Here is a 13709-nt window from a genome sequence, read left to right as displayed (position 1 = left end):
CCACAACCTTCCATTGTTCTTGGCTGATTTGGCGCGAACATGGTTGGAACACCAGCCGTCCAACAAAATCCAAGGTTGGGCGGACCTGAAGGAGATCTTTGTGGGAAACTTCTAGGGCACATACAAGTGCCCTAGAAACCCATGGGACCTCAAGAACTATCAATAGAAGGCCAGAGAAACCCTCCATGGGTACATCTCGCGCTTCTCCTAGCAATGCAACGAGCTCCCTAATGTCACCAACACCAACGCTATAGGAGCCTTCCTATCCAGGACCACCTATGAGTCTCTGGTTCATAAGCTGGGATGTAAGGGCCCGTGAACCACCAAGGAACTCCTAGACATCGCCACCAGCCTACCTCAGGCGAGGAAGCGGTCGGAGCCATCTTCAATCGCCTCGATGGCAAGGCAAGGCGAGACGAGGACACCAGCAAAGGCGCCTCCAATCATCCCACCAAAAAGAAGAACAAGAAGCAATAGCGCGAGGGCTCGCTCATGGCCACCGCTGACCACAGGGGTGGTCGGAAGCCCACGGAGCGCACTCTGAACCATTTTGAAAAACTGCTTGAGGGGCCATGCCTGAAACCATGCCTTCCTAGTCAAGCATCTGTACAAGGACTGTAGCCTTATGTGGCAGTTCTTGTTTGGAGGCTCCAGCAAAGGGGAGCACAGAAAAGACCCTGACCCCACCACAGATGACGCTGAGGAGAAGGATGATGGCTTTCCAACACCGGATGGTTGCCTCATGATCTTTGGAGGATCGGTGGCCTATGACTCCAAAAGCCATCAGAAGGTCACGTGCTGTGAGGTCTATACGACCGAATCGGCCACACCTGCCTTTCTTCGGTGGTCAGAGTCTGCCATAACCTTCGATCAGACTAACCACCAAGAGAGCATCCTGTATCTAGGGAGATATCCTCTTGTGATCGACCCAATCGTTGACATGAAGCGGCTCACCAAAATACTGATGGATGGAGGCAGTGGCCTCAACATTATGTATGCCAAGACGCTTGATGAAATGGGCATCGACCAGACATGTGTCCACCCAACTGGAGCACCTTTTCATGGCATTGTGCCTGGAAAGTAGGCCATGCCACTTGGGCAGACTGATCTGCCCATTACCTTCGAGGATCTGTCTAATTATAGGATGGAAACCCTCACCTTCGAGGTGGTCGGGTTCCTCGAAACCTACCATGCCATCCTGGGATGTCCATGCTACGTGAAGTTCATGGCCATCCCCAACTATACCTACCTCAAGCTAAAGATATCAGGCCCCGGTGCGGTCATCACCATCGGCACCTCCTTCCAGCATGCCTATGAGTGCGAGGTCGAGTGCTGCAATCACGCCGCAGCAATCGTCGCCTCCGGAGAGCTCGCCGCCATCAAGAAGGTCACCGAAGAAGCGCACGACCCTAAAAAGTCGACCGGGTCTTTTGAGCCTGTGGAGGGCTCCAAAGAGGTCCTCATAGATCCTGGTAGCCCCGACGGCAAGGTGGTGCACATTGACACCACACTTTCCTCTAAATAGGGAAACACGCTCATCGACTTTCTCCGTGCCAACAAAGATATCTTTACGTGGAAACCCTCGGACATGCCTGGCATCTTGAGGGAAGTCACCAAGCACACCATGATAATCCATTTAGGCTCGAAGCCGGTGAAACAACATCTACGTCGCTTCGATGAGGGGAAATGCAGGACCATCGGCGAAGAGATCACAAAACTTTTGGTGGCCGAATTCATCAAGGAAGTGCACCACCTAGAGTGGTTGGCCAATCCTGTTCTTGTATGAAAAAGAGTGGGAAATGGAGGATCTGTGTTGACTATACGGGTCTCAACAAAGCATGCCCAAAGGATCCATTTCCTTTGCCACGCAAGTAGTCAGCGCCGCCTTAGTAGTGGCGTGGGAAGAAGAGGGGCATGCTCTCAAAGTATAGCGCCTTGTGTACTTCATCAGCGAGGTCCTATCTGACTCGAAGACTCGTTACCCCCAAATCCAGAAGCTTCTGTATGTTGTCCTCATCACCAGGAGGAAGTTACGCCACTACTTCGAATCACATCTAGTGATGGTCATGACGTCCTTTCCCCTTGGTGAGGTCATCTAAAACTAGGACACCACGGGGAGAACCATGAAATGGGCGCTTGAGCTGATGGGTTAGGGCATTGCGTATGCCTCCCAAGCAGCCATCAAGTCCTAGGTGTTGGCTGATTTCATCGTGGAATGGACCAAGGTCCAAATGTCACCAGCAGCCATCGATCAAGAGTACTGAACAATGTACTTTGATGGATCGCTTATGAAGAAGGGCACTGGTGCAGGGTTTGTCTTCATGTTGCCCCTCAGGATACGCATGAGGTACATGGTCTGTCTCCATTTCCCCTCCTCCAACAATGTAGCCGAGTACGAGGCACTCATCAATGGCCTACGCGTTGCTGTTGAATTGGGCATCTGACGCCTTAACATTCGAGGGGATTCCTAGCTAGTCGTCGACCAAGTCATGAAGGAGTCAAGTTACCACGACGCCAAGATGGCCACGTACTGCCGAGAATTCCACCGGTTGGAGGAAAAGTTCGATGGCCTCGAACTCAATCACATCCCGAGGTGTCTCAATGAGGCAGATGACACGCTTGCAAAAGTTGCATCTAGCCGAGAGCTGATGCCAATGGGTGTCTTCGCCAGTGACTAGCACAAGCCCTCAGTTCGCTATGAGGAGTTAGAATAGGGCAATGACAGTCCGTCCAATCCTGGCCTAGGGGCTGAACAACCGTTGGCTACATCCGGCTCCAAAGTCATGTAGCTCAAAGAAGATCCAGCGATAGAGCCTGACCCTCTGGTCGACTGGAGAACGCTCTACCTCGACTACCTCCTCCATGACACACTGCCGATAGATAGGACGGAGGCCCAACAGCTCACGCATCATGCCAAGTCCTTTGTTCTTGTGGAGGGCAAACTCTACAAGCGAGGCCACACCAGGATCCTATAGCGCTGCATCCCCTTCAAACAGGGGAACCGTTTGCTGAGCGATATCCACAGTGGGGTCTGCGGTCACCATTCCACGCCCAGAACCCTTCGACCGACATATCCTCAACGCTGCATTCCCACCAAGGTACCAACCACCAACCAATGTCCTAAAATACTCTAGGGAAACAAACCTCGAACTATGGCTCGAAGACTATCGGCTTGCCTGCCAAGCCGGTGGTGCGGATAAAGGTGACTTCATTATCCATAACCTTCCATTGTTCTTGGCTGATTTGGCGCGAACATCGTTGGAACACCAGCCTCTAACAAAATCCAAGGTTGGGCGGACCTGAAGGAGATCTTCGTGGGAAACTTCCAGGGCACATACAAGTGCCCTGGAAACCCATGTGACCTCAAGAACTATCGATAGAAGGCCAGAGAAACCCTCAATGGGTCCATCCCATGCTTCTCCCAGCAATGCAATGAGCTCCCTAATGTCACCAACGCCAATGCTATAGGAGCCTTCCTATCTAGGACCACCTATGAGTCTCTGGTTCATAAGCTGGGACATAAGGGCCCATGAACCACCAAGGAACTCCTGGACATCGGCCACCAGCCATGCCTCAGGCGAGGAAGCAGTCGGAGCCATCTTCAATCGCCTCGATGGCAAGGCAAGGCAAGACGAGGACATCGGCAAAGGCGCCTCCAATCATCCCACCAAAAAGAAGAACAAGAAGCAATGGCGCGAGGGCTCGCTCGTGGCCACCGCTGACCATAGGGGTGGTTGGAAGCCCATGGAGGGCACTTCGAACCATTTCAAAAAACTACTCGAGGGGCCATGCCTGAATCATGCCTTCCCAGTCAAGCATCTATACAAGGACTGTAGCCTTATGCGGCGGTTCTTGTTTGGAGGCTCCAGCAAAGGGAGCATGGAAAAGACCCTGACCCCTACCACAAATGACGCTGAGGAGAAGGACGATGGCTTTCCAACACCGGATGGTTGCCTCAGGATCTTTGAAGGATCGGTGGCCTATGACTCCAAACGCCATCAAAAGGTCACGTGCCACGAGGTCTATTCGACCGAACCTAGCCACACCTACCTTCCTTCGGTGGTCAGAGTCCTGCCATAACCTTCGATCGGACTGACCACCCAGGAGAGCATCCCTTATCTAGGGAGATATGCTCTCATGGTCGACCCGATCGTCGACATGAAGCGGCTCACCAAAATATTGATGGATGGAGGCAGCGGCCTCAACATCATGTATGCCAAGACTGCTCGATGAAATGGGCATCGACCAGACATACTGTCCACCTAACCGGAGCACCTTTTCATGGCATCATGCCTGGAAAGCAGGCCATGCCACTTGGGTAGATCAATCTGCCCATTACCTTCAAGGATCCATCCAATTATAGGATGGAAACCCTCACCTTCGAGGTGGTTGGGTTCCTCGGAACCTACCACGCCATCCTAGGACGTCCATGCTACGTGAAGTTCATGGCCATCCCCAACTATACCTACCTCAAGCTAAAGATATCAGGCCCCGATGCGGTTATCACCGTCGGCATCTCCTTCCAGCACTGCCTATGAGTGTGAGGTCGAGTGTTGCGATCACGCCACAGCAATCGTCGCCTCCGAAGAGCTCGCCGCCATCAAGAAGTAGGTCACCAAAGAAGCGCCCGACCCCAAAAAGTTGACCGAGTCTTTCGAGTCTGTGGAGGGCTCCAAAGAGGTCCTCATAGATCCCGATAGCCCCGACTGGCAAGGTGGTGCGCATTGGCACCACACTTTCCTCTAAATAGGGAAACATGCTCATTCGACTTCCTCCTGCGCTAATAAAGATATCTTTGCGTGGAAACCCTCGGACATGCCTGGCATCCCGAGGGAAGTCGCCGAGCACACCATGATAATCCATTCAGGCTCGAAGCCGGTGAAACAACGTCTACGTCGCTTCGACGAGGGGAAATGCAGGACCATCGGCGAAGATATCACAAAACTTTTGGTGGCCAAATTCATCAAGGAAGTGCACCACCTAGAGTGGTTGGCCAATCCCGTTCTTGTACGAAAAAGAGTGGGAAATGGACTATCTATGTTGACTATATGGGTCTCAATAAAGCATGCCCAAAGGATCCATTTCCTTTGCCGCGCAAGTAGTGAGCGCCACCCTAGTAGTGGCGTGGGAAGAAGAGGGGCATGCTCTCAAAGTATAGCGCCATGTGTACTTCATCAGCGAGGTCCTATCCGACTCGAAGACCCATTACCCCCAAATCCAGAAGCTTCTGTATGTTGTCCTCATCACCAGGAGGAAGTTACGCCACTACTTCGAATCACATCTAGTGACAGTCGTGACGTCCTTCCCCTTGGTGAGGTCATCTAAAACTAGGACGCCACGGGGAGAACCACGAAATGGGCGCTCGAGCTGATGGGTCAGGGCATTGCATATGCCTCCCAGGCAGCCATCAAGTCCTAGCCTACGCATTGCCGTCGAATTGGGCATCCGATGCCTCGACATTCGAGGGGATTCCTAGCTAGTCGTCGACCAAGTCATGAAGGAGTCAAGTTGCCATGACGCCAAGATGGCCGTGTACTACCGAGAATTCCACTGGTTGGTGGAAAAGTTCGATGGCCTCAAACTCAATCACATCCCGAAGTGTCTCAACGAGGCAGATGATGCGCTTGCTAAAGTTGCATCTGGCCGAGAGCCAGTGCCAACGGGTGTCTTCGCCAGTGACTAGCATAAGCCCTCGGTTCGCTACAAGGAGTTAGAATAGGGTGGTGATAGTCTGTCCAATCCTGGCCCTAGGGTAGAACAACCGTCGGCTACATCTGGCTCCAAAGTCATGGAGCTCGAAGAAGATCCAGCGACAGAGCCCGACCCTCTGGTCGACTGGAGAATGCTCTACCTCGACTACCTCCTCCATGACACACTACCGATAGATAGGACAGAGGCCAAACGGCTCACGCATCACGCCAAGTCCTTCGTTCTTGTGGAGGGCGAACTCTACAAGCGAGGCCACACTAGGATCCTATAGCGATGCATCCCCTTCGAACTAGGGGAACCGTTTGCTGAGCGATATCCCCGGTGGGGTCTGCAGCCACCATGCCATGCCTAGAACCCTAGTTAGAAACACATTTTGATAGGGCTTCTACTAGCCTACCATGGTAGCCGATGCCGAGCAAATCATACGCACCTGTGAAGGGTGCCAATACTATGCTCGGCAGACTCACCTACTGGCCCAAGCACTCTAGACGATCCCCATCATCTGGTCGTTCATGGTCTAGGGACTCAATCTAGTTGGACCACACAAAAAGGTCACTCGGGGGCTACACCCACTTGCTTGTCACCATTGACAACTTTACAAAATGGATAGAAGCTCGGCCGATCTCCGTGATCAAATCCAAGCAGGCCATGCTGTTCTTCCTCGACATCATCCATTGCTTCGGAGTCCTGAACTTCATCATCATAAGATAATGGAATGCAGTTCACTAGGGAAGAAGTTCCTTCGATTTTGTGATGAACATCACATCCGCATCGACTGGGCCTCCGTAGCACACCCCCGAATGAATGGGCAGGTGGAACGCGCGAATGGCATGGTCTTACAAGGCCTCAAACCTAGGATCTTCAACCGGTTGAACAAATTTGGTGCATGCTGGGTCACTGAACTTTCCTTTAGTACTCTAGATCCTACAGACGACCCCCAGTCGAGCCACTGGCTACATGCCCTTCTTCATGGTCTACTGGTTCCAAGGCTGTCCTCCCAACCAACCTCGACTATGGAGCACCGACGATCAGGGCGTATGATGAACAGGGAGCTGAGGCATCCCACAAGGATGCCATGGACAAAGCTTGTGATGTCACCCTCCTTCGCTCGACCAAGTACCAATAGGCGTTGCGATGGTACCACAACCGACAAGTGTGGGGTTAGGCCTTCAACATCGGGGACCAGGTCCTTCACCTCGTCCAGAGCAACAAGGACCACCACAAGCTCTCCCCACCGTGGGAGGGACCATATGTCATTGTAGAGGTACTCTGGCCAGGCGTCTACAAACTAAAAACCATCGATGGCGAGGTCTTCACCAATGCCTAGAACATTGAGCAGCTACATCGCTTTTACCCCTAAATAAATGGATACTTTCTCTTATCAGTTTTGTTATCGAAAATCCCCGATCTTTTGTGACATCTGACCCCTACAAGGGCAAAGGGTCAGGTCTCGCCCAGGGGCTCATATGGGTGTATTTATCCTACAAATATTCTCTATGCCAGCCACCCTTTCTCACGCTAATGCCTAGGAGCTAGGTTTTTAGGAACAAGGTCTGAGTATAACTGGTCAGACTACGAGAAACCTATGCCCCAGTGGCTACGGCGCCTTTGCACACCAGCGAGATTAGAATTGGCTCACCCGCACTCCAAGCTTTTATGGCCTCAACAACGGAAAGGGTCGGAACACGCTAAACCCTTCTGTAGGAAAAAAGGGGAGAAGAGCTAAAAAGTTGTTTGCTGTAACAAAATTTAAGAACTTATCCATTTTTGCACAAGTTTGTCGCTTGGCTTATCTACCCAACTAAATTCTCGTGCGAGATACTCTCGTCCTCTACTTCCGTAGGAAAATCTTGTCTTAACAGGAAACACAAGTTGATCAGACGGCTTGGCTACTGTCAGGAAATGGGTCAATCGAATGGCTCAAAACCACCACCGAGAGATAAGCACCCTTACTTACTTACATTACATATTAAATTAGCTACCGAGCCTCCGACCCCTAGCAATGGCAGGGGGTTGAACATCGCTCGAGGGCTAGCAAGAGTGTCTACTTGCTAGACATTTGTCTTTGCTCGACCCCTCCTTATGTTTAAAAATTGGAGACGTGGTATGCGGGCATAGACTTTGAGTAAAACTGGTCGAATCGCTAGAACCCTACGCCCCAGAGGCTACTGACATTTTTATTCACCAGCAGTGATCGAAGTTTTTGTCCCCGCGCTCCAAGCTTTAGCATCCACCTTCTCGAGAAGGGTTTGGAGGGGCCTACTTGCGGAATTTCCATCAAGAAGAAGCTATCAGGTCGCCCAAGCCGATCGAATGGCTTGGATCACTATGGAGAGATAGAAATGGAAAACTGGGACGCTCGTGCAGATTACACCGGCCTCATCATGAACATCGGACCCAAACCCCACACGGACATATCTGGTAAGAGCTCCTAGAACCTGTCACTCATGCCATTGAGGTAACATTACCGACCCCTGCTATTTCTTTATGCTCATTCATTCAATCATCCCATACATCCAAACATTGCACATGTGATTGCTGCATCGCAATGCTTTGTGTCACGTCATGCAGTGGTACTCTTCTCATTCGATATGAACGGCAACAGACCGAGGTTCAAAGGCTGGCCCGCGAAGGGCTCGAGGCCACCTCGCATCAAACAGAGCCAGGGGAGAAAAACTAAGATGAGCCCCAGCGGCCTTGCCCAACCCCGCTTAGAAGCGGATAGGGACATCTCAACCTTTCTTGTTTGATTCTAACCTTGAGCCAAACCCACATAATCTCCATCGAGGAGAGGCCAACGGGCCACCCGAGCCTATTGAACGGCTCGGGCATCTACCAGGGGGCGGGTTAAGAAATAGTGGAATGCCACATGAGGGCTCTACCGACCCCATCAATGGATGACAGACCCAGATTCCACTCGAATATGCTTATTAGTGAGCTCACCGAGCACGACACTCGAGCCACCGAGGCAAGTGTCATTAGCTCAGCCCCTTCGGTTGTGGAAACCAAGGATGGGGTGACACAAGAATCATGGTCGACCCCTACTGAACCCCATGGGGCTCGGGGGCTTGAGCCACCTAATCCTAGATCGAAAGGCCGAGGTTCGAAGGCTGGCTCATGGAAGGCCTAAGGGTGCCTCATGTCGAACAAAGAGCCAGGGGGAAAACATAGATGAGCCTCAGTAGGCCTAGTGCCCATCCTACTTAGAAGCGAACAAGGCCGTCTCAACCTTCTCGTTTGATCCTAGCCTCTAGCCATGCCCATAGAATCCCCATTGAAGGGGAATCTGTTGGAAGGCTGGTTAAGGAGCAATGGAATGCCCCCCAAGGGCTTTGCTGATCCCATCACACTTGATGGAACCAGATTTCATTTGAACATGCCCGCTGGCGAGCTTGCTGAGCACATCACTCGAGCCATTAAGGCAGGTGGCGTTAACTCAACCCCTCCTATTGCAAAAACCATGGATGGGGCGACAGTCAAAAAAATGAGCCGACCCTTGATCGAATCCCTGCCATGCACGGGGGCTCGAGGAAGATCAGGACTTACAAGGAGACCTAACGCACGGTCACAGAATAATAACTAAGATCCTAGGGCAAGGGTACGTGCAAATAGAAGAGATGCATTCTCCTATGTTTTGCTGTCCTCCCCTCGAGTTTTAGTGACATCCGACCCCAGCAGTGACAAAGGGGTGGATCTCACTCAGGGGCTAGTAAAGGTATAAGTATACCTTTTCTGAAACAGTCACCGCATTAGACCCCTTCTTCACACTAAGCCTAGTGGCTAGGTTTGTGGAAACAAATGATTAATCAGGCCTGGTTGAACTACAAAACACCTACGCCTTGGCGGCTATGGTGTCTTTGCTCACCGACGCGATCGAAGTTTTCCCCTTACACCTCGGGCCTTATGGTTTTAACACATGGAAGGGTCAGAATACATGAGCCTTCTCTTATCACATACAAAAAGAGAAGGAGACAAATTCAATCAAATGACACAAAATAGCAAAGTTACAAATTTGTTCTTGATACATAAGGATTGGCAATTGTCCAGAGTATAATGACGCTTATCCAAGATCACCCAACCTAGTTGACTAACTATCCCCTCCAAGGGAGAACTATCTCTTCAACTTTGTCTACCAGGTTCTGCGCGACAGGAGCCACCGCCTTCTCTATTTCATCTAGCTCAGAGGCTTCATAGCTAGGCACGAAGCCAAGGCTCATTGTCTCCAAGTCGATACTATCGGCATAGTGGGAGCGGGCGATGGTGAAAGCTTGGGTAATCCTAGAGGAAAGAGCTTCCCTCTTGAGCTGGAGCACCCTGCGCCATGATATATATGGCAGCATAGGCCGTAAGCAAGCTGGTTCCCTCTGGCCACGCCACCTCTAGGTCATCAAAGAACACCCCGACAGTAGCACGTAGGAGATCGTGTTCATCACTCTCTACCTGAAGGATCCTCTATGCCTCAGCAAGCTCCGTGACCAGCCCAGTAGAGACGCTCTTGGTCTCCAAGCCTTCAGGCTACCGCGGTTCCAAGATCGGCTCGAAGAGAGCTGACCCCCTGTCGTGCCTCATCACGCTCTTGGATGGCCTAGTCATGCTCCCCGTGGGCCGCGTCGTGCTCCGAGCAGAGTCTCTCCACTGTTTGGCATAGCTCATCTCGCTCCTTGCGTAGTTGGGCTATCGTCATGGCATCCAGGCTCACCTTCTGTTGTAGGGCCATGAACCTCTCCTCGGCTCCTAGCTTGAGCTCCCACTCCTTCTCCACCTTGGCCAGGAGGTCGAGGACCCTGCTAGCGGGCCTCGGCGTCCCTCTAGAGAAGCTCGTCCCGCTCCTTTTAGACTCTAGTGCCCTCCTCCTCATCCTAATGTGCCCTCACCGATAGATCCTAGAATGCCTTCTCGGCATCCTCCACATCTCGATGAGCCTTGGCCTCCCGCTACCAGAGCCTAGCCGCCACCTCGGCTAGGGGAGTTAGCTCGGTCATCCGCTGTTGGGCAACAGCAAGTTGGGCGCTCACATCCCCTACATAGCCAGGCCTCTTTGGTGAGGTGGTCCCATTTCTCCTTCTGCTCGTGGAGGAACCAGGATTTCTCGCTGCTACGAGCGATAAGGGACTGAAAAGAAGATCAATGTCAAAACACAAAAATACATGAAGAAAGAAGAAAGCGAGAGGAAAGGTTAAGTGGATACCCCAGTAGGAATGATGACATCGTGTAAGATGCCCCTGGCCTAGTTTAGGACTTCTAGCATGGCCGAGATCCCTTCATTGAGACTCTCCACCTCTATGCTCTCGGTAGCATCATCAAGCGAGAAGAGTATCGATGTTGGGTCTTGTGGCTCCATCCACTGGAGCAGCGACTCACCCTACATGGGCGAGCGGCTGCCCCCCAACATCAAGGCCAAGGTTGACCCCCTGTTGGTCCTCTCAACCACTACCACAACACCCGGGGACCCTTTGGCCATGTCTCTATAATAGAACAACCCAATTTATACAAGATCAAGTATGGCTGTCCCCGCTAACACATTGACACACACATACTTTCACTCATATAAACCCAGTAGTCCGCCGAGTGTCATGAAGGACCTCAGTAAATCAACATCACAACCAAGATCACGTGATTAAGCAAATACACATCACATACGCAGGGTTGCAACAGACATAATATTACAAAAGGGTTCACAAATAACAGTACAAGTTTGGGTTTCAAAACCGCTAAGTGAAACAACATAGCTTTCAAATGATTACCTTAATATAAGTTCCAAATACATTGCTAGCATAAGTGACATCCTCAGACAGAAGCATATAGATGAGAACTAAATATAGAATCACTGAGCCCACTGGCGGTTAGCCACCATCTTCAGCAGGCCGAAAACTTCACCTACAACATGGTGGGATAAACCCTGAGTACTCGAATGTACTCAGCTAGACTTACCCATCATAAACTAGAAATAAAGTGACACCAAGGATTATGCAAGGCTCTATGAGTGGATCTAGCTGGACAACCTTTTTGCATAAAAGCTTGAGTAACCATTAGCATTATTCACTTGTACTAGCAGTGACTTTTAGCCATTACCTACCATCTATATTAGCACCTGTACTAATCAATCACTTGATTAAGTTGCAAACAACAATAATCATATCAGGTATTTCATGGCTCATTATCATTATCATCATCATCATCATCCATTTAACCATATCTTTAAATTTAGTGAATCAACATTGCCGCTGCTCAGTCAAGTTCTCACTATCTGGGAGAGACGGCGTTTCGAATCGATTCCTATCTGGCTGGAGGGGTATTCCTAACACAAACCCTGCTTCCCCCGTCAGGGTCGCAATCAAGTCACCTTTGACACAACTCAGGAGTTGCGAGTCTGAATAGATCAGCATTCTTAGAGAACCACTCTGCCAAGGGTGATCGGGACTCTAACCCGCCTTGGGCTTATGCCAATGGCTCTCCGCACATCCTTACTACCTCTAGAATGCGTGCCACTGCTCGTGTTCCCGATCTGAGTCAAGCTACTAGGCTTCGCGGTCAGAATGAGTTATTCGACCAGCTAAATGTTAGGCCGCGTTCAACATGACATGATGACGTACAACGTATCGGTCCTTAAATGACACAGACGTGGATAGATTCACACCCAAGACCTCCATGCCTTGTTGCTGTACTACCATCATCCCGTCCGGTCTCCATTCATTATTAACACCTGGTTCTTTTCCCACGATAGCAAATATAGCCAACCATGACCAGAGCTCATCCTACATCTCGCAGGTGACAGAAAATCACCTGACTTCTACCGGTCTATGCATAGCTTAGCATCATTCGATCCTACACTTAATTAGGATTCATAGGATTTTATCTGGACAAGGTAAGGATATAATGCAACAATTGGTTCCAACCAATTCCTATACTTAATGCAATCATCAACAATAAAAGATACTCAAGATATTTGTAAAAACATGGGAGACTTAGAATGCTCCAGAGCTTGCCTGGAATCCCACACTAGGTTAGTGTTTGCTAGATGACACATGCTTGGTGATCATCTCCCACTCATGCATGTACTCCAGGGGTCCTTCCATCTTCGAGATAGGTCCACCATACACCGTTTCGGGTTTGGCTCCAACATCACGTCCTTCATGTGGTTCATCTAACGTACCTAGATGAGATGCAAGATGCAAGTGCATGAATGAAAGGACGGCAAAACGAGATGCATCACATAATCTATTGTAGAAAGATAGTGAGCATATCAAGCATGGTACACCAGATAACTTGAGTTAAGCTATTCCATTGAAAACATCTATCACAATTTAAGATCTCAGGTAACTTAATTTAACACCATGAAAGGCATGAGTTACACTTAGCAACACATGAGGCAATGCAAGGTGAAAGCAATCAACTTATAAAGCACAACACAGAATTTGGACAGCAGCACGGATAACACTTGTTTCACCCATTACTAGGGATCCAAACATCCAAAGAAGGTGATCCTAGACTTTCTGGAAAGATAATGAAATTTCCTGCAACATTGTTATTATCACCAAAAGCTTATTCCAAAGTTAACTAGGTCAAACATGTCAATGTTTCAGATCTACACCGAACAAGGACATAAAAGTAGTAGTAGATTCAAATTGGCATAACTGGAGTTACAGACATCAAACAATCATGAACCTTAGCTTTATAGAAATATTATTAAATTATCTAAAACATGTTTATTATCATCACAAGGTGATTCCAGCATTAACAAGGTCAATCAAGCACAATTGAGCACCTATGTCCAGACTTGGACAGATTCTGCCATGCAACTTCACAAGCTTATAACTAGAGTTGTACTAATCCAAAAGATATGCAACAAGACAATATGGAAATCTTATTAAATTTTCCAAAATTCATATTTAATCATCCAAGCATGATTCCCAAGTTAAAAAGGTCAAACAGTCACATTTATCAAATCTGGTCCAGAAATTTCAGAGAACTACAATTTCTGAAGACCAAATTAGAACAGT

General features: G+C 49.7%; 1 protein-coding gene across 1 annotated transcript; it reads left to right on the top strand.

The window, feature by feature from the left end:
- The first annotated feature begins 1087 nt into the window (after window positions 1-1087).
- Window positions 1088-1525, top strand: LOC136526158 (uncharacterized). The gene has a single exon (XM_066518920.1). The coding sequence runs from the start codon at window positions 1088-1090 to the stop codon at window positions 1523-1525; it is 438 nt and encodes a 145-aa protein (XP_066375017.1).
- Window positions 1526-13709: the final 12184 nt, after the last annotated feature.

Source organism: Miscanthus floridulus, chromosome 19 (assembly GCF_019320115.1).
Source record: "Miscanthus floridulus cultivar M001 chromosome 19, ASM1932011v1, whole genome shotgun sequence".
Taxonomy (NCBI): domain Eukaryota; kingdom Viridiplantae; phylum Streptophyta; class Magnoliopsida; order Poales; family Poaceae; genus Miscanthus; species Miscanthus floridulus.
The sequence above is the reverse complement of the archived record's forward strand: the minus strand, read 5'-3'. Positions and strand labels throughout refer to the sequence as shown.

Bases quoted from the DNA above. Each gene is read 5' to 3' on its own strand.
- LOC136526158 (XM_066518920.1), top strand. From the start codon at position 1,088: ATGCCACTTGGGCAGACTGATCTGCCCATTACCTTCGAGGATCTGTCT.